This window comes from Plectrocnemia conspersa, unplaced genomic scaffold (assembly GCF_051122295.1).
Source record: "Plectrocnemia conspersa isolate PC_06_02 unplaced genomic scaffold, ASM5112229v1 ptg000005l, whole genome shotgun sequence".
Lineage (NCBI taxonomy): Eukaryota > Metazoa > Arthropoda > Insecta > Trichoptera > Polycentropodidae > Plectrocnemia > Plectrocnemia conspersa.
This window is the reverse complement of record NW_028277169.1, coordinates 16,857,898-16,879,138: the sequence shown is the minus strand read 5'-3', so window position 1 is coordinate 16,879,138 and position 21,241 is coordinate 16,857,898. Positions and strand designations below refer to the sequence as shown.

General features: G+C 31.6%; 1 protein-coding gene and 1 long non-coding RNA gene across 16 annotated transcripts in view; both read right to left on the bottom strand.

Moving 5' to 3' along the window:
* LOC148234964 (uncharacterized) overlaps nt 1-21,241 on the bottom strand; it is a 127,954-nt gene that overhangs the window by 45,900 nt on the left and 60,813 nt on the right. For all 14 annotated transcript variants that reach the window (XM_088186373.1, XM_088186384.1, XM_088186368.1 and 11 more), the window contains one exon: nt 3,722-3,817. In XM_088186373.1, the coding sequence (XP_088042499.1) occupies nt 3,722-3,817 (96 nt within the window). The remainder of the gene's footprint in view (nt 1-3,721; nt 3,818-21,241) is intronic.
* Nucleotides 5,435-16,684, bottom strand: LOC148234965 (uncharacterized). 2 transcript variants are annotated; one of them, XR_015809679.1, is made up of 2 exons: nt 16,500-16,684; nt 5,435-6,421 (listed from the first exon to the last, which is right to left on the bottom strand). It is a non-coding gene; the product is annotated as an uncharacterized LOC148234965 (long non-coding RNA). The 2 variants fall into 2 exon arrangements; XR_015809680.1 differs by having other exon boundaries at nt 5,435-6,424; nt 16,500-16,666.

The window sequence follows — 21,241 nt, the reverse complement described above, 5'->3', positions numbered from 1 at the left end:
TATTATGAGTAAATATTTTTAATGCCTAATTAAAATATTTCGCATAAATATGATTTCAGAAAATATGTCGCAACGGTGGCTAATTTTTATATTTATTTGTAGCATAGAAAAGGAGTAACTCGTACCTATTATTATTTATTTAAGAAATTATATTACGATGTTAAAAATATATAAAATACCATTTTTGTCATGAGGCCCGGAATCATTGTTTTCCCAGGGCTCAGGTTTATCACATATAATAATAACTACAAGATTTAAATTCGGGCTGATGGTTAATCGCTTTGGAACAATATCTATATTGCTGGTAAAACAAATCATCTTTATACTTCGCTCAAAGATGAAATCAAATTAATTTGTTCCATTAACCGTGTGAGAAGAGCCGTTAATTCGGCTAGGGTCTCTTACCCCTGAAGCGGTAGTTGTTCTCGCTAGGAAGTCAGGCTCGGCTTGGTAACCAGAGCGCTTTTATCGCCGGTAACCAACCGTCGGCTGGTGAGCGGGTTAACGTGTTTATGTAACACGGCTAATTAGTATGTATTATTAATACGTATATGCAAATATTGATGTAATGTGCTAATAATTAGGATAAATTAATAAATTAACATAATTGTCAGTATACAATTCGTAACTAAAAAAAATAATAAAATGGACCAAATAATACAAAGCATTGAACTAAGACAAAAACTATATATATTTAAATGATATATTTTTCAGGAGAAGATCTAGTGTATATATGTAAGTAAATTTTGTTTATAAACTCAAATGTGATTTGGATATAATATGTATAATAAGAAAAAAATAGATGGCTAAAAGCTATTGAGTATCGGATGAATGCGATGGCTAGTTTATGTTTGACAGCCAAGTATTGACAATGGGTTTTCAGAAGGACAGAACAAAGAATTCGCATTAAATTGAGAGTAAAGTGCAGCGAAGTGTCCTAAAATAGAGTTTACGAATTGAGAGTCGTGAGGATGTCGAAATTGTAAAAAAACACAGGCAATGCTGAATAACTAACAGTAAAGGAGACTGTGAAAGTAGTTGGTAATACGTACAGATCATGCAAATAAACTGTATCTGACATTAAACGAACAGCAGAAAAAAAATGTTTTAAATTTCAACAAAAACGGCATAGAAAAAACTGCTTGAACAAATTGTTAAATGAAGTCGATGACGACTTAAAAATGCTCCAATGCGCCATAAAAAGTGTCAAATAATGTGTGCATGGTTATGACATCGAAGCAAAGGTCCAATATCGTAAATATAAACATCCTGAAAAACCAATACAAAAATTCACGTCAAGTTCGATCTAATTTCAAGGTTCTCCTCACTGTTTTATTTTATTATAACGGTATAGATAGGCATTTTAGTGTCTCAGATGTGCTTCATTTCTCGAGAGATGAGAGTTCTTATTTCGATTTTCTCAATAATTCTAGAGAAATTTTGATAACTAAAAAAATACATGTAATATATAGCATGTGGTTATAATAATACAGTATATTATTGTAGGCATCTATATATTATTGATGAACAGAAAAATGAATGATCGTTAAAGAGTACAAACTATTATATGATGATGATTTATTTTATGATGGGAAAAAAACAGATTGATCTACTTCGATTAATTACAGAGCATCAAGTAACGAAGGAAGTTTAGTTTTCCGAATGTATTATATATATGAATCATAAAGAAAATTGTCAATAACAGCTATTGTTACTATACATTTTTCATATTTACATACGTTCGCCGACAGGCAAATTTATGGCCTAGCTCTGTGATAAGCCCCCATATTTTATTATAATTTTCCGATTCCCACGCGAAGCGATTTTTATCGGTTAATAAACGTAGTTTTTAGATTATCAAAGCCTAGATAAGGCCAATTAAAGTAGTTAAGAAAATCGTAAATATTTTAATGTCATTCAAGTACTATATTAAGAGCTTCAAAGAAACCATGCATATTTTTAAGCATCTGGCACGGATCTACCCTTTCTTATGCAGCAAAAATATTAATATAAATTCAATATCAACAAAAATAGGCCCAATAGATCAGCGGTGGCCAACCCAAATGATCTTGCGGGCCACTTTAGAAATGCATCATAACTCCGCGGGCCATATATAAAAATATATATCCTCATATTAGATTTAGATACACTATAAACATTTTTTGGAGTGAAAAATTGTCTATAGTGTATTGGCGATTATAAAATAAATATATTTTGTAAAAGTGTGATGAATGTCGCTGGCCGGAAAAATGTTTAGGACGGCCTTGCGAAATTGCGGGCTGCGGGTTTGCCACCCCAGCAATAGATAGTAAATATAGATAATTAAAAAAAAAATTAATTCTCAATTTGGCATTTTCACGAAAAATATTCGAGAATAAGTATGCACTGTAGATTCTTACGATGAGGTCGTATAATTAATAAGGAGTATTAATTTGCAGTTTTACACCGTTTTTATTTTGAAGCAATTACAATGTTTTTTTTTTGAAGCAATCCGAATAAGACTATTCTTGGATTCTACACCACGATAACGACACTTTACTACTAATTCGTAATTTTTTTTGTCAAAAAACGTCAGCAATATGATGCTTCAACAACCGTATTTATGATGCCACTGATGCCTTCTACGGGTGTTGCGACCATAGAGAAAATAAAAACAAAATTGCTGAATAATTTAAAACTAAAATAAATTGTGCGAATTAAAACTAAAGTGACAAAAATAAATTAACCAAGAAATTTTAACATATGTTCTGATTATATTGAAAAATAAATATGAAAAACTAAGTTTATATTTGCTTCTCTTTGAAATATATGTAATAAAGCTGTTTTGCCACAAAGATAGGATGGATTAACTAGAATAGTAAACATATTTGATGTCGTTTTCTCCATGATAACGATAAGTACGTACCACTTATCGTCGTCGTCGATATGCAAAAAATATAACTATTAGAAATATCAATACGATAGTTTTGTGAGAAAATTTTGTAGCGATTTGTACGTATTTTAAAATCTATAAATAATTCTAGGATTCGATGAATTTTATTGAAATTAATCATAAATAAACTAACGACATGTTAACAATCAGGGAATTGCAAGGAAAAACTAACGATACAGACGATTCAAATTATTTTATCATTGTAGCAAAAAAGCGCAAAATTAAAGTAGTTATTAACAATATTGTTAATCATACTCACTATGATGATGTGTTTTAAGTATATAACTATTTAGCATATCCTTAACATATGTAGTAGTTAATACTAGTAGTATATTTTTAATCTGAGTTTAAAATTGTAGGTAAATACATACATCTTTATCTAATTGATCTGTAAATGTAATGAATATACATAAAATATGGACATCTTTAATTTTCATTCTAGACGTCACAAGGGGTGGATATATTATTTTATATTGTGAACTATTTTGATTGTTTTTATACCATACGCAAATTCAAAGAGAATTTAATGGGGCTCACAAGCCCTCTAAATTTCACTATTAACAATACCATCGAACTTAAAACGGGCACCTTTCATTCTTCTAATTACTCGAATATATTAGCGAGGGCGATTTGAATGCTTTTCAGTTCAATCGATCGTGACTGCTTTGTGAACCACGCACACACAGAAACAACAAATTGCTTTCGAACTAAACAATCGCGTGTACACAAACATATATGGGTCAGAGCAGAATTACGTATATACACATATTATAAATCCAAGCAAATTACCTTGTGCGGTGATGGGCTCCTGGGTAAACCGAGATCTTCATCTTCTTCGCTGGTGTCGCCTCGGGCTCTTCTCCTTACGGCCGCCGCAAGTTCCGCCTGCGAAAAACAAAAATATTTAGAAACGCATATACTAGTTTTATAAATCGAAAACGATCGAACTTGACTAGCTAGTCATTGTGCCGTGGGAACGTTTCGATATGGTGCTGTGGTAGTACGTTCAAAAAACGACCGGAAGACGCGCGTGTTGCAAACGTTACACCCACTATGTGTGCATTGAATCTTGCGGTTTAATGATATGTGTTTACCAAAATCGATAAGAATCGCGGTAAGTATGGTATTGAAGAATTATGTATGTATTGAATAGAGAAGAGACTCGCTTGTGTTATGAAATATCGTCGGTTTGCTGCAAGAAATCACCTTCTAATACTTTTTAATATTTCTTGCAATGTATTTAAAAAAAAAATTGCAGCTTTCTAGCTACTTGTTATTTTAAAGAAACAGCGAGATTCATTGCTAAGTATTTGCGGAACAACTGGTCTCCAACCTGTGACTAAGACTGCGAAAATATCTTTCTTTTCATACAGCGCACAGTGAGAAGGTTATTAATCGTATTGTTTTCGTAATCATGTTATAAAATATAAGGTCCTTTAGAAGTTACATATTGAATATATTGTATATAAATAATATAAACAATAAGTAAAGGCTTCTGCTGAAACATTACTAAGCTCGTTTTTCGTACATTTATTAATCAATGACAATCAGGTAATAAAGAAGAAACAATTATTACCATTTTTGATCGTGTTGTAACACATAATACATCTGACTAAATTTAGAAGTAAATATATTATTTGACCTTTGATTATAATAACCCGACCATATTGTATTTCATATTTGGGACAAAATAGCGTTATACAACTAGGTGTTCCAATCATTTTTTTATTTAAAAATAATACTGACTAGCGGTCCATAACAAGCGTTGTCCGAAATTAAAACATAAAAACAAATAAACATTGTATTGAGAAAGCCATTGTTGCTATATTTACATACATAAATCAAAAGACGATTCGTCAGAAAGAGTACACAAATAGAACATCACTAAACGTCAAACCCACAATACAAATTAGTTTCAAATATATGCTTCCTTTGTTATAATGTGTGATTCAGTTTTGCAAATGAAAAATAATATCAATTTATGCAAAATTCAGTTTTGAGATGGTAAAGATATGGAAACTATAATGGGCGAGTATTATTATTCTCCGAGCGGTGGTGGAGAAGCTGGCGGAGGGATGATGTCCAGTGGATGGTCTTATAGTTGTGGTAGCGACAGTATAGTGGAGGTTGATTCTTCTCTGCTGCGGCGCTCGTATGATTGAGTCCCTACGGTATCTCCTCTCGGGCCGTGTCTTAAGTATCAAAGGTTGCAAAGCTCGCTGACAAATCACAACCATGCAGCGACCATCCAGCCAATTGTTGCACTCGTTTCTTTAACCATCGAAATATGTATACGCCTCTAGAAAGTGACATTTGCTTAATGGACATCGTTCCGAGGTCGAATGGTACAGCGGAAATATTGTGACTTTACGGTGCTTTTTGAATATTCTTTCAATGCACCGGAGAATAATTGCGTGTTATTTATGTGAAACACTATTTTTTCTAGACGTAACGAAGGCTTTTGTGTGGTCCCATCCTTTACATTCTATTGTCTGATGATTATTTTTGGTTACTATAATTACTGCGCAAGTTTCAAAAATAAGATCATGAAATATTGATTGAAGAAAAATGCTTTCTTTATAAACTACAAAATTAAGAATACAGAAAAACACATTTTTAAAAATTGGGTATAAATATCTTCCTCAAGACGTTACGTTCGAAGACCATCAGCCTGTTCTTAACCATCAGGAACTCGCATCAATATGTAATGACTGGTATTTTAATATTTTCAGACTGGTCTCTTAATATATAATTAGATAAATAGATTATTAGGTCCATTTTTTAGTATCCTAGACCTCATAATATGTTTAGTAGAAAGGTATAATTTATTACCAGCTAGCAACCGTTTAATATTATTTGGTTTGGATAGTATGGGATTCGAACCCAGGTCTTTCTCATCTCTGTCGTCGATTGACCGAATGCAGATTATGCAGATAGAAGTATGAAAGATACCTGATGCAATGGTTTTAGATACATTTTGTTCATTTGAGTGAGTTGGAATTCGGTATAAAATTAATTCAAAAAGTATTGGTAAAAGGTTTGAGAGAAAGTAACACGATAATGTGTATAAAATATCCTTATATCGATATTTGTCAGAGCTCAGTGAGCAGAACATGTAGTTAGAATCGAGAATAATTGATCGTGTAAAACGCTACTGAAATGGAAAACAAGTTCTAATTGACTGGTAAATAGTCACGTCAGAGGATGAGAGTATGAAGCTTATGACTAGAAGGTTTAAACGGCACTTGTCGATCAGATACATATTTCAGTTCAAATGTTACTAATACGTATAAATTATATCTAACAATTCCAATTAATCGACTCACCCATATCTTCCGAGATAAAAGCCTCCCCCAACACCGTCGTTGTTTACCACCGTTCTTAATCTTCATGGCACTGGGTATTAAAAAACTTGAATCACTTCATACCGTTCAAACTTTCAACAACACTCTAATGTCTGCTAATATACACAAGGTACATTTCGTTCGTCTGCTGATGCGAAAATAAAATATTCGTTAGGCTAGCGGTAAACGGTATCGAAAACAAGAACGATTTCCATCACGACTCTCAACAGTCCGATTTGGGAGAGGCCCAATATGGTGTGTTTTGTGAACCGGTAACCTTTGGTTCTTTATGCTGCACAATGCCGTTAATCAGGGACCCATTTATAAAAATTTTATGCTTTTGAAAAAAAAACGAAGCTTCACTTTCACTGACGCAATATACAAATTGGACTATGGCATTTGAGAGCAAATCTATGGTTTAGATTTCACGACGACATATTGCACAAGAGCGTAATTTGTCATTAGTTCGCCGAGGCACGATCTGAATGCATTTTTCGAAACGGCTTGTCACCGGTTGGTGAGAGGAAATAGACTGATGATCTTTTGCTTTTTGAACGGTTGTTTATGTGAAAGTTCTATTGTCATAATATCAAGACTGTTTACATAATAGGGATTTATTGTTTTGCGAATGCGCATAATGATTGCTATGATTTTCATTTGGAAAAAATCAAAACAGTGAATATCAACATAGCAATCAATCAAAACATTAAATATGTACTATTTTTTATACTGAAGCTTTTAAACGCCCCTCGTATTGAACAACTTACGCGTAAAATATGTTAAGGTGTATTTGAATTTGCTTAAGGTATTAATTTGGACATATGGAAATCTTTAAAGGCATTACATAACAGTATTGATTAAGAACTGATAATATTATTATAATATGGAATAACATATAATAATTTTACAATAGTCAATATCAACATATAATGTTTAGATTAGGATAACTAGATGAATATTAAAGATGTTTGTAACGTAGCCTTTTTATAAAAAAATATGTCGAGATCCCTTTGACATTTAAAAAAACTTTTAATATCGCTTCTTTAGAAGTGTCACATATGTAATTCTAATAATGCACTTCAACCAACTCGCCACCCATCTTCAATAAATTCTCACTTTCACCCTATTTTAATTTTTTTAACATAAAATAAGTGAATATTTTCACTTGAAAACTTAAAGTAAATACTAAGACAAGCACATGAACCAAACCTAACATACTCCCCACCACGAAAATGTTCTTAAAACTAAGAAAAATTATTAAAATAATTAATAGGATTATTTTTTCTTTTAAAATATACATTCGTAAAATTATTTTACTGCTACATTAAGCTGCGTAGCAAATTATTTAAGTACTACATATTTAAACAAAAATAAATTGTGAGAATATGTTTTAATTTTGCAGTCCCCCCCTCTCCCCTTTCGGGTTGTTGAACTTGTTTTCTGCTGCAAATATTATTTTTCTTATGGCAAAGCAAACTGTAAAATATATTATTTTTATCGCATAAACCAAGTATAAGCTTTACAGTTTAATAAATAATTCTAACGCTTCATAATTCATATTAATGTTATCTACATATATCTGAAGATACTACGCTAAATCCACGAGTGTCCTTGCATTTATTGATTGGAACACAGCGCAATGCAAAGGAACATTGCGAACAATGAGTTTGGCAAGGTTTCTCAGTAATGTCATAAATCAAAAGTGAAATTAAAAACACATAGTCTTGCTGCATTTTGTGGTTTAATTATCGGTTTCAATACATGCACCATGTCGTTAATTAAAACAATTTAAAACGCTCACAATTTACAACCGCACGATAGGAACTCTGATAGTAGAACTTAGTGAGTCAGATTTTCAGTTGGTGATTAAAAATTTAGTATCACTAGTTACTATTATAATTGGAAAAAATATGCAATTTAAAACAGTTGCAAAATTGTGCATATTAACAAAAAAATAATGAGTGCAACTATTTTTTTAATATATTATTATCTATGGCAGAATCTGATCGTGAAGGTGTATATGCAAATAACGTTAGCACAGAGCCTTAGCTATTTCGCAAACACAATTTGAGTTTAACAATCTCTGGAAGCTCGACTCAAATATATTTATTTAGAATGGAAATAACGTGGAAGAAACTGAAAATTGGATTTCGGAGAAAGCATAACATGTGTTTCGAAACCATGCGAGTTCAAATTTTACTGCCATGTGTGCAAATCCCATGTTTCTGGAAAACAATCAAGTATAATTATCTATTTAGTTCATATGCTAAAATAAAATAAATATCCTTAATATCCGTATTCATACATTAATAAAAATATAGCTTTTATTATGATTTGATTAAAACATTTAATTTTAACAGTCAATATAATCCTTTGCATTATTAAAATTCATTATGGCTGCCTATAAATAATACACGTATCATGAAATAAAAGCATAATATCCAATAAAAACATACTGTTTCAAATATTAACTAAGTTTATTACTAAACTATTAACCCATATAACGGTATTCAACCGATCGGAAAATTGGCATTATAAAATTGTAACCGTAGGTAAGAAACCCGATATGATGAAATTAACGGGTGATTAATAATATAATATTACATAAATATTCAATTGGGCATACGTTTGAGAACCGCTTCAGTATTAAAATTAGATCGATGCAATGAGAACAACACATCACTGGAGACGATTTCGCAATTTTAGCATTGTCGCTTGGGGCGAGAATCCATTGCAATATTTTACCGCATGCATTTTGAAACACCGTGTACAATAGAAGCACGAAAGAGGTTAGCCATTTAATATATTATATAAAAATATTATAAAAAAGAACGTAGAACAATTATCATTGGCAACATACTATTTATTATAAAATTAATTAGCTTAACAGTCGATTAACTAACGGTTAAAAAAAGCATGACTATGAAACTGGACAAAAATAGAAAAACTTAATCTGAATTGTTCGATCAGAATTATATTTGCAATATTTTAGTTACTACTAAACTATATTAATAAGCATATACTACTATTTAAGAAAATTTGCATTCCACTATTTTTAAGTATATATAATTCAATAATGTATATTGCATACATATTTAAAAACATATTTTAATATGTGCCTTTAACCTTTTACGTATATTTATGCTACATAAAATAAAATTATGATCTATAAATGGTTTAAGGTAAGGAACTTGAATCATGTTTTAAGCAAGAAAAGTTAATTAATTAAAACCACGCCAGGAGCACTGACGTTAAATTCCAACAAGGTTTAAAATGTTAGTTTAGCTATAATGCGAAAATTTGCAGTAAAACTTGAAATTTAATTTTATTTCCACATAAAATAAAATGTACTGTTTATTAATTAAATATACGATTTAAAGTAAGATTTCTCACTATATAAAATCGATTTTTACTTATTAGTGTTTCATATGAAGTGGGCGATTATAACTCAATATACTACAAAACATTTGTAGTATATTGCATTTAAGAGGTTCTTTAATTTTTTTTGCAATCTTGTGTTTTATATTCAGACAGAAATTTGACGCGTATGAGTTCAACATCAGTTTGTGATTTGGCGAGGGTACTATTAGTCAGAAAACCGTAAGACGTTTGTTCGAGTATTTTTTAGGAGCGATAATGAACCCCGTGTAAGATCCCGATTTGATTGAGAAAAAATGTTAAAGCTAATCCACAAACAACTGTTCGGAGACTCGCATCAGACTTAAAGGTTTTTTCTGCAATCGTTGCATTACATCTGGTTACTATTGAAAAGATAAAAAAATGGACAAATGGGTACCGCACGAACTAATAGAAAAAAAAGTCTCAATGAAAAAATCTCGAGAATTTTCATTGAACTTTTTTTCTATTCTCGATTTGGCATTTTTCTTAATGAATTCTCGAGAAATAATTTTTGAAAAGAAACACTATTAATTAACATTAAACTATGATACTGTTAATTAAAATAATAAAATATATTTAAAATGAGTCAATAATTTATACTGACCAAATATTAATATTTATATGATTTTGGTATGTGTGAATTTTATAAAAGATTCAAAAATAAATAAATAAAAATATATATAATCTTTCCAAAGACGTAGATATTTTTATATGAATATTCTTATCATGCTGTAACTACAAATAAGATCATTTGATATTTCGATTAATTTTTCTAATCAAACATCCTTCAACTTCTCGCCTAAACTAACTTCTTATAGCGAGAGCGTCGCTCTCATATTTGTAAATCATATTTGCACAAGTTCAGAGCGTGTGCCTATAAGAGGCAAAGTTGCTAATTGGGAAGCCGTGTAGTACCACAATCGAGAATCACATTAATCTCCAAATTATGGAGTTAGTGGAGCAGTGGAAAGCGACATTGCGATGTATTGAGAGCGATGCGTGCTCGAGAGCATCATCCACCATGCGAAACGTTTTTCCGACTCTTAGACTACTTCTTCTTGACGATGAACTCAAGACTATAACAAAAAGACCATAAAATCTCTAAAGTTGGACATCGCTGATTCATACGCGAGTTTTAATTAAGACAAATCGTCCGAGAAACCGGTCAAACGAGCAAGTTAACAATCGATCTGTATCGCTATCGAAACACCACACACATACACCGTTATGTTTTTTATATATACACATATATAGTTCATTGTAATTAATCTGGTGCCATTTTGTTATTTATAACAACAACAAAAAAAATTAAAACGGTGAACTGTAATGATAGATTGAATGTTAATAAAAAAACGTGTAACATGAGCTTTAATGATGGATTAATATGAGAGCGTCGGTCACGGGCATAGACGTAACGATTACATATAAGATTATGAAGAAATGTCTATGTATAGATACTTATGCACTTAATAAGGTATGCCGGACGTGGACGCGTTGTAAACGTTGATTTCAAACGAAAGTATGGGAAGAAAATGAAATTAAAAGCGAAGATAAATACAGTTGAAAATGCTATATTTTCGATGTCAAGCTGAATTGTGATTTATAACATTTAATTATGTATGAGAAATTCGCTTTATGAATAAGACAATAAAAAATACGAATCTCTCATGACCGCTATTAAATATTTATAAACATTAAACCAATCGAGCGCACCTTTTATTTAATTCAATCGGTCGTTCAATTACGATACAATGCATCAAATATGTTAACAGTGGTATTTATATCTAAATGGATACGTCCATTGTCAACATTGGTAAATGTGATCACAATTTATCAAGCATTAGACATTTGTAATCACACTTGATTTGATTAATGTTAGGAAAGTCAAACTAGTGCATCCATATGTCGTCATTTATCTATTTCTTAATATTAAAACTATTTCTCATCGCTTCTTCCAATCATCAGTAAATAATCAAATAACCCAACATCCGAGAAAAAGGAAATGAAATACCGTTTAACTGATGTGTTTTGAAAATAATTTAAATAATGAAACCTTAAGATTAAAAGCTCATACATTTAATGCAACTCGATTACACAAATTTTTAAGTATACTTGAATGGTTGATATTTATTATCTATAAAGACTTTCCCAATCTTCATAGATCACGTAACCTTTGTAATGGACATGGTCTTGGACAGTCTTTAAAAAAAAAACCCCAACGCCTGTGTCAAACTGCGTTTAAATCTGTAACAGCACTCCTACAAAACTAAAATAAAATAATTTTCGTTGCGCGGCCTAATAAAATGCTTAACTTTTAGTAAGTATTTAAACTTCGCTTCATATTAGTGCTAAATCACTACACAACTGATATAAATTAATTAGACAACCTTTAAAGTAGATAATTTTTATTTAAGATCATCTATATAACTTAAAGTAACTAAATTTTCAGTTAAATTAATGGATATTTATTATTTACACATATTTTTAAATAAAAGAAGATGATATTTATTACGTGTATTTGATTATTAAAGTTCGTTTAAAAATGTTCAGTGTGTCAGTCCTTAGATTAAGAATCGTAGATTTATTAATTGGGAGATCCGGGAAATTGATAGTACGCCATCCACCGCCAGCAATTAATCGCTAGTAGTTTACCGCCGCGACAATTGATCGCATAAGCAATTTATAGTCTACAAATAATCGCTAGAATAATTTATTGGTTATTTTAAATTGAAAATAATGTATTTCTATAAATATAAATGTATTACTTTAATTATCCTAACATGACTGATTCTAAAGATTGCATAAAAATCCATTTTGAATTTTTGAACGCGTATGACATTAATTTAATTTAAAATTAACCTATTGCTATATTGTATTATTTGATATCTACTAATTGTTTTTTTACTATTTTGGTGAAACATGTAACTATAAAAATACAAAATCTACCAATTAAATATTTATGTATTATTCTCTCATAGTTCATAAGATTCTAAAAATATGCTAATTAAAGCTTAATAAAAAATAATTTTTTATTATTTGACTTTACACATCACATTGCTTCTAGACTGTAAAATATGCTAGCGGCTATAAATTGTTTATATGATCAATTGACGCGGCGGTAAACTGTTAGCGATTAATTGCTGGTGGTAAATTGCTGGCGGTGAATTGCAGACGATAACTTTTTTCTCGTTATTTGGATATTAGTTCATTATCAAAAAGACGCAGAAAGTTTATTAAACAGTTCAGTATCATTAATTTGTATTGAAGTAATGTCATCTTTGAAATAAGACGTTTAAAGTAAAGTATAGCATGATTATGTTATGATCCTACACAGGGTCAGCGATAAGAAACGCAAGACATGGGGCAAGAATCAGGGCAATCCCTTTATTTCAAAAAAGTTTGTTAAAATTAGTACCAGATGATTTATAATTTTTTTATAATACATATAAAGGCGTTTTTTAATATTGTGTATTTTGCGCAGCCCGGAACTCGAGATAAAACACAAAAAATTAAAAAAATCATACTTATTTATCTCCAGAACGGGTAGAGGCAGAATCATTTCGTAATATTAAAAAACAGCAAGTTTTATTTTTCAAAAATAGTATATAAAAAAATGAAACTTAAAAATATGAATTAGTGATTTTCAATTATATTAAATAAAATACATTAGCCATTATTAAAAATATAATTATGTATGATTTAATTACTATAATCTACAAAAAGTGTCATTTCAGTTTAAGTAAATAACATACTTGAATTTATCGTTATTTTGAAAAGTGCACTTAATTCAGTCTAAGAACGGTTATGTGTATCTATTAGCATTTCAGAGCAAATACATTAAAAAAATTGTGTCAAAATGCAAAGCCTGTATAAAAACCCCAGACTAATCATTCCAAAAAATAAATCTACCATTCACTGTTATACTTGCGAAAGACACTAATAACACACTTATTTAATAGCAACAACGAGTCTGGTTCCGCCCTGAATCATCGATATTGCTAAGAAGATCAAGGACTGAAAAGTGTCATTAAACTATCCTAATTTCTCAACGGTATATAAGTTTATTCAAACGAGAGTTTATTCTAACTCATCGAATCGACCGAGAAGAACTTTAGAATATCGAGAAAAGCAGCCGCTTTCCACTCAGCTAAAAAAAGACATAGTATATATTAAGAGTTTAACTTAATCTCATATACATGCATAGCTTAAAAGTCCTACAATACATCTCCAAAGAAGACGTAGCATTTAATGACAATATTTTAAGGGGATGGTAGATACCTTTACATAGTTTTAATACCATTACAAAGTTATCAAATCCGAAAGGAGAGGTATTGGTCAAAATCTGTAGAGGTCAAGATTCAGACCCATCACAATATACCTTCGTGCTATCGCCGAGGAGCAATTAGCTTCGAAATGGAGAATGGCGCTTCGTCAATGGCGCATAAACAACAACCGGCACCGGGACAGCGGTGGCGGCTGGTAGAATAATACACCGCCGTGCTTGACCGTTCAAGATCAAGGTTGAGGTTTTGCAGTGCAAACAGCGAAATTCCTGATGCGAAAGTAGCCACAATTACATAGGCGGACGAGTCTCTCAAAAACGAGCACGCGATCACGCACGGCGAACAACGCACGCACGTAATCAATGATGCAGTCTGCGAGAGATGCATCAAAGTGCCGACATGCAAACTGTACTACTCTCAGTGTAGGACTTGGAAATTGATAGGTTGGTTGAGGTTATGGTATTATGAAATGTGGTATACGCAAAACGATATGTGTAACAGACGATCGTGCTCACGAGATCACACCTCTCAAAGATATATCGAGATTAGCAAATTTAATTACTGACATTGAGTGCATCCTTCTTCTTTGGAATATTGTAAAAAGGCATTACAGATAGACGAAAAGGACGAAATATATCAATTTCTTGCAGGATCAGATGGTACATTCGATGCAAGGGTTTTATATTTGTGGCAAGTAACACTCGATAGTTCGTTCGTCTAAAATACAAATTTTGTCACACGAGTTATTTTTTAAAACAACACATCTACTATGTCGTTTTTTACACCAAAATTTGACATTTGAAAGTTTGGACCGAGAAACGGGAAAATAAAAAAAATACACAATAAAAATATTCGTATTATTTTTAAGTTAAGATTTATTCCTCAAAAACTTAATTTATACTATTTCACTGTACAGTGAAATCTCTTTGTAACAAATACAAAAATAATGAAATTCCCAGTATAACGAATCTTCAATTTGTACCCGAAAAACTTTCATACAAAATGTTTTCATTGTAAATATAAATATTTTGATCAAAATTTAAGAATGACGTTACAACTTGATACGCAAACTTTTTTTAACAAATTTTATTGTGTGCAGTATCCCTAAAAATAGACAATAAACGATCTGTCAATTTTGAAAGAGGTTATTTTGATGCTGTAGTAATATGGTAATAAAAATAAAAAATAAATATAGCATCTTCCTTACATTAAATATAACGAATTTTCAGTATAACGAATTTTTTATTCGGTCCTGTGAGCTTCGCTATACTGAGATTTCACTTAGACGGCGCGGCGAGATATTTATGAATTGTATATGAGATTAGATTTTTTTCTGTTAAAGAAATGCAAATTTTTGAAAATTATGTATCATGTAATCAACTCATTGAAACATTGATTAATTTTTTAAACTTTAAACGATCCACGACTTTAAGAACCACTGGTTAATCTAATGAATTGAGGAAAAATACTTGTATATTGTGAATCTGACATAAAGGAATTCTCAATAAAGTGACATAAAGGAATTCTTAATAAAGAAATAATTATAAGAGGGTTTTTGTCTCAATCAATTGGAAATTCAAGACACGCTATTGGGTTGAAAATGTTACGCAAATAAATATACTTGAATTATTAAATATCCAATTATTTGTTGTATATTATTCAAATAGTGGAAACGTAAGTTCTACGACATTTGACACGTGTCATATTCATACAAGCGACTATGATAATAAAACCATTTCGAAAATTAAAATTTGAGTATCCTAAAGTACGCCTCTGGCGATATTTAGTATTTTATTGTGTGTTATTTACTGAACACAATTGTATATGAGATAATGTTGCTCTTCCAGTGAAAAACACCCTACTATTATATACAGGGATTTAAAACTGAAACAATACAAGAAATTATAAACGGCGCTACAAAGCTTGGATTAAGTCTCGGGATTATTCTAATCGCCAGGATGGCAGTTCTGAGACCGGATGAAGATTTTTTTGAGCTTATTCTTTAAATACAAAATTTGCGACTGACGCTAAGCTGCAAAATTATAAAAATATTAAATATCGATCCTCTCGACACACTTTCTACATAATTGAATGTACTATACAAATAACGGGATATTTAAGATGTATTTATGTTTTTTTATATTCGTATAATTTAATTCATTTAACACGTTAATTGCCAATAACAACGAAACACGTAGAAAGTCGTATATGTATGTAATACACATAAAACATATTGGATCGTACGTGGGTGAAGAAACAGTTACTGGAGAGAAAGAGAGATATCTTTATGGAAGCAAATCGATCGACGACAAAGAGAAATATTTTAAGACTACGCGCGCATTCGTGTGCCACTTAATGACATGACAGTATCGAATTACTGCTTGTAGATTATTAACTATTCAGTATTTATAGCGTCGTGTGTGCAGTTTTATGGTCCATCTGTAGGTCTGAATGTGATTGGAATCGAGATGTTTTCAATACGAGCGACAATTTGCGCCGTTTTAACAAACTAGTGATTTGAAAGCATTTGAATTTAATCACCGTTATCACTGATAATGCACTTAAGGATTCACTTCACTTTGGATCGGTATGGATAAGAGGGTAGCACAGTGATTCACCGAATGAGGAAAGTCGAACTATAAACCGGAGGATAGCACACGAGGCGCACAGATCACCAAACCGAGTGAAGGCTTGAACTAAACTGTTGCGCCCGGCCGGCCTGAGTCAGAGCTTTGCCCACTTGGCCAGGGGTCGTCAAGCGAAACAGCACGCGAGAATGCATATTTGAATTACAAATGCGAATAAATTGTCAATGCGATCGGTGCTCGGGAGAATCACGGAGAGAGGGAGAGAGAGAGAAAAGGTTGACGACCGGCACCTTAATTGATCGCGTTAATAATTTAGCGAATTTCTAATTGATACATTAGATATTAATTATATTTTTGAGTCAACGCTCTATTTAACCTGCATACTACACCCAGTCACCCATTAGATACACACTGAGATTTGGTCAAAAATATCAACTAATGACTTATTTATTCTACTGCCTTATCCGTTATCAGTATCTTGCCATGATATTTTTTGGTTAACGCATCACGTGACTTATTATTGTCTGTGTTATCGATCTTTCTTCATCTGTCAATACAACTGATACGAAGCATGAGTCTGTAAATCCACATTTTAAGGGTTCTAGACACTTGATCGCATTTTCAGTAAGCGTCCTCCCAGAAGGAGAGATAACACAAGCTCTTCTTCATTTGGGCGAATGTTGTCCTGGGTTTCCTGATCCACAATTTTATCTCTAGTGTGATGTGCAAGTCTTCGTCTAGAGTGCAGCGCAAATAATTTTTTTGCACTCTCTATTAGAATTCCGTCTACATGGCAAGGCCAGTCGCCTATCTTGTGTCTAGGTCGTTTTTTTTATAGACTTCACTCACTATCCTTTTTTAATCAATCAATAAGAAAAAATTGTTGGTATGCATCTGTAGTTTTTAAAAAATATAAATAAATTGCTTACAATTTCAGAACCTTAAATTATTAATTAAAACATCTCAAGCATCTAGATTATCAGTCTCTAGACGATTAAGTGCTTAGAAGGCGTAAAAGCGCAAAGAAGATTAATTATTTTCTCCGACTACAATCTAAAACGAGTGTAAAATCGAGTAAAGTGGCGTCATCTTCACAGTCGTTAATTTGCATTTTATTTGGTCGAATCGTTGACGACACCTGACCACGACTTTGGGCCGGTGTAAAAAAAATAATACGCTATAAATACGCAGACGGCCATCCATCCGGTTATATAGCGAATCTTGCATTCGCGAAAATTGCTCGGATGCATCATATGCAGATGATGCAGAAAGTGGATTAGATTGAGATGCGTCTTGAAGCGACAGATGGCCATTATCATAAATACTTTCTCTGATCAATTAGGCAATCTTGAGAGTATCAAATCCAATTCTTCAAATGGAACGGGGAGGAAATCGTCTCAAATACTGAACAAAAGAAGAACTTTCCTTTCTCTCTAAAGGTGTGTTTTATTTTGATGATCAAAGTGCGAAATTTCTTTAGAGTAATTAGTGTATGAAACGCTTCTCTTTGATCATCAATCATTGGAGTGTATTGAAAAATGTATTATATTGCAAAAGTTACAGTGACACTTGCTACTAATTGGACGTCACTGTCGACCGTGTCGTATCGCGTTCACGGGATGTAAATATACTTGAATTTAATAATTATAACGGAAAAACTATTAAGTAACAACAAAAAATAAAACTAGAACTATTCATATATAAATCTGGTTTTCTAAATTATTATATGTATACGTTTTAATGTCGATGCTGACCTCAATTTGTCTATAAAAATCAATATCAAACTTTTTTATGTTTGCACAGTTCATTCTTTAAATGGATGTGGATTTAAATATAAAAAAAATACAAAAGTTTAATTTGTAAAAACATATTTAAACAAAAAGGTTATTAACATCATAATTATTGGATATATTTGTATTATAGAAAAAAAGTGATTCAAAATAAAATTTGATTTTGACGTAAGATTCGTTTAAAAACAATTACTTTAGTTCTAACATAAAGAATATAGTTATTGATATATGGTTAAAAATATCAGTAATAAAATACATATTTCTGATTTAACCCTAATATACATATGTATTTATAACCGCTTTTATAATCATTACGTTTGCACTGTCTTGTAATTAATATAACTTTAAATTTACATTTTTAATTTATGTAAATTAAATAAAGTATTTAAGTAAATATAAACATTACATTTTAACTTTAAATAATTTGTTTCATTTATTTAAAAAAAAGTATCTTCTAATTCATGATCTTGGAAAAATAATAAATTTACATATGTATACATATATGTATGTACTGACAGCATAACCGAATATTATTAACCTAACCTAACCATAATAATAGTAATTATATAAGGTTTCTAACCCTAAGGGGTGTGACTTCGCAGTCAGAAATACGACGTTGGAAACTAGTAGTAATATTACATATATTGCGACAAACTATGGTGGGCGAGTATCGTTATTCTCCGAGCGGTGCTGGAGAAGCTGGCGGAGGGATGCCGTCCAGTGGATGGTTCTCATTCTTGTAGTTGTGGCAGCGACTGTGTAGTGGAGGTTTGTTCCTTTCTGCTGCGGTGATCGTCTTTTGGAGTCACTCTCTGGCCTTGACCGTATGGTCCACCATCTCAGACCGTCTCTGACCTTTCCTCACTGGAGACCAGCCTTAAGTATCAAGGGTTGCAAAGCCCGCTAATGAATCACAATCATACAGCGACCATCCAATACTCGTTTCTTTAACCAACGAGAGTGAAAGTGAGATTTGCTTGATGGACATCCTTCTAAGGTCGAATGGTGCAACGTGAATATTGTAGCTTTACAGTGCTTTTTGTCTTCCAGTGATATATTGTTTTCCGTGACCGTTTCGCAAAAAAGCAACATTGTTTCAAAGAATCGAAGAGTAATTACGTGTTATTTATATGAAACCCTTTTTTCTGGACGTAACAAGGGCTTTTGTGTGGTCCCTTCCTTTATACTCTATTATCAAGTTCATCCTTATTATATCGTGGTTACGCGAGTTTTAAGAATAAGAACCCCCACAATTATATATATGCAAAAGTTAAAGGAACACTGTTATGTAATGTGTTTACGACTGAAAGTAGCGATGGGCGTTCGCTGTAATAGCATTCCGAGTATGTATACATGATGCCAATCTGTGATTACGTTCTTTTGAACTCTCTATCTCTTGAGCGTAAGACGAAATTAATCACAATGATTTGTAATAGCATATTAAATATTTTTTTTTATTGGCAGGTATTATATCATACAAACGCGCGTGCCGATCACATAATTTAGTGGATCAGAAATGTACTTTTTAAATGCGCATTTTATTATTGTCAATTGCGGTTACGTAAGGGGGATTCTAACTAGATATTTAGTGAACAATAACAAATAGTCTGTTTTCACCCTGAATCGTCATATTGACCAGATGAGAATAGAAATGGAAAAGGACTTGCTCTAACTCTGAAAGAGAAATAGTGCACACGTCACATTATTACTCATTTTTATCAGAAACTTAAGTCAGAACTTGAAATTTCTACAACTTCGCTTGCTACTTGGAACAAAGACCGAGAAAAGGACAGCTTTCGACTTCAACAGACCAAGTCTAGCTCAGAAATTACCGGTATCCAAGAGTTCAACAAGATTTTCTAAGCGACTTGATGATGATATTACGCAAGATTAATTGTACATACATTTTAAAACTACTGCGAATTAAAGAAAAAAATAATACATATAAAAAATAAACAAAATACCTAAAAAATAAAATGCAGTACCGTATAGTATCGAGAGCATATATTAATAGATTTTGGGTTCGTCATCGCCTGTTTTCAAATAAACGGAAGAACTCTTTGCGAGCGGGTAATTGCGTTTTGACGCCCATCTTTACTACCTATCGACGTCGTCGTTCAACGACGCGGCATATTATAATTATATTAGTTATAATACTTATAATTTTTTTCTGCACTGCTTAATTTTATAATAATGAACTGCTTAAATTATTAATCAATAATTGTTACATTTTGTAAAATAAGACAAAATGATATTATTTCATTATAAAATTATTTTTAACAATTCAAATTATTATTACACATAGTATGTTAACATCTCTGAATAGCATAACATTATAATAATTAGTAAATTATTATTTTTGTTGAATTAATATTAAATCCGATATAGTTATTAACATACTACAATAATTATGTTGTTCAAATAAAAATTTAAAAGATTATTTTATAACATATGCATAAATAGAAAGTCAATTTACATTATAATTATTAAATCTAAAAAATATGTATTTGAATCAAGAAAATGAAATAAAAATCAAAATAAATATATTAAAGACTATTCACTGTTCGTGAAGTTTAAAAATTGCAGTTTTTTGAACCTGCATCTACCTCAGTAACGCTTCAGGTATCAATCAAGTGGAACCTTTCACCTTCCCACGTTTTTGACGGACAGTATCCTGCGGCAACCTCACGGTCACCTCTGGCGTCAGAGCCCTTGGATGTGAAAATACAAATAATTGCATCTATTGCAATTACACCTTGAAGAGAGGAATCTTATGTTAGACACATTTTATGTATTATACATATGTATGTCGCAGATTAAAAATCACTAATGTAAACAAATTATATTAGAAGCTCACGTCTTACAGAAAATAAATTAAATAAAATAGTTTATAAAATTTAAACTC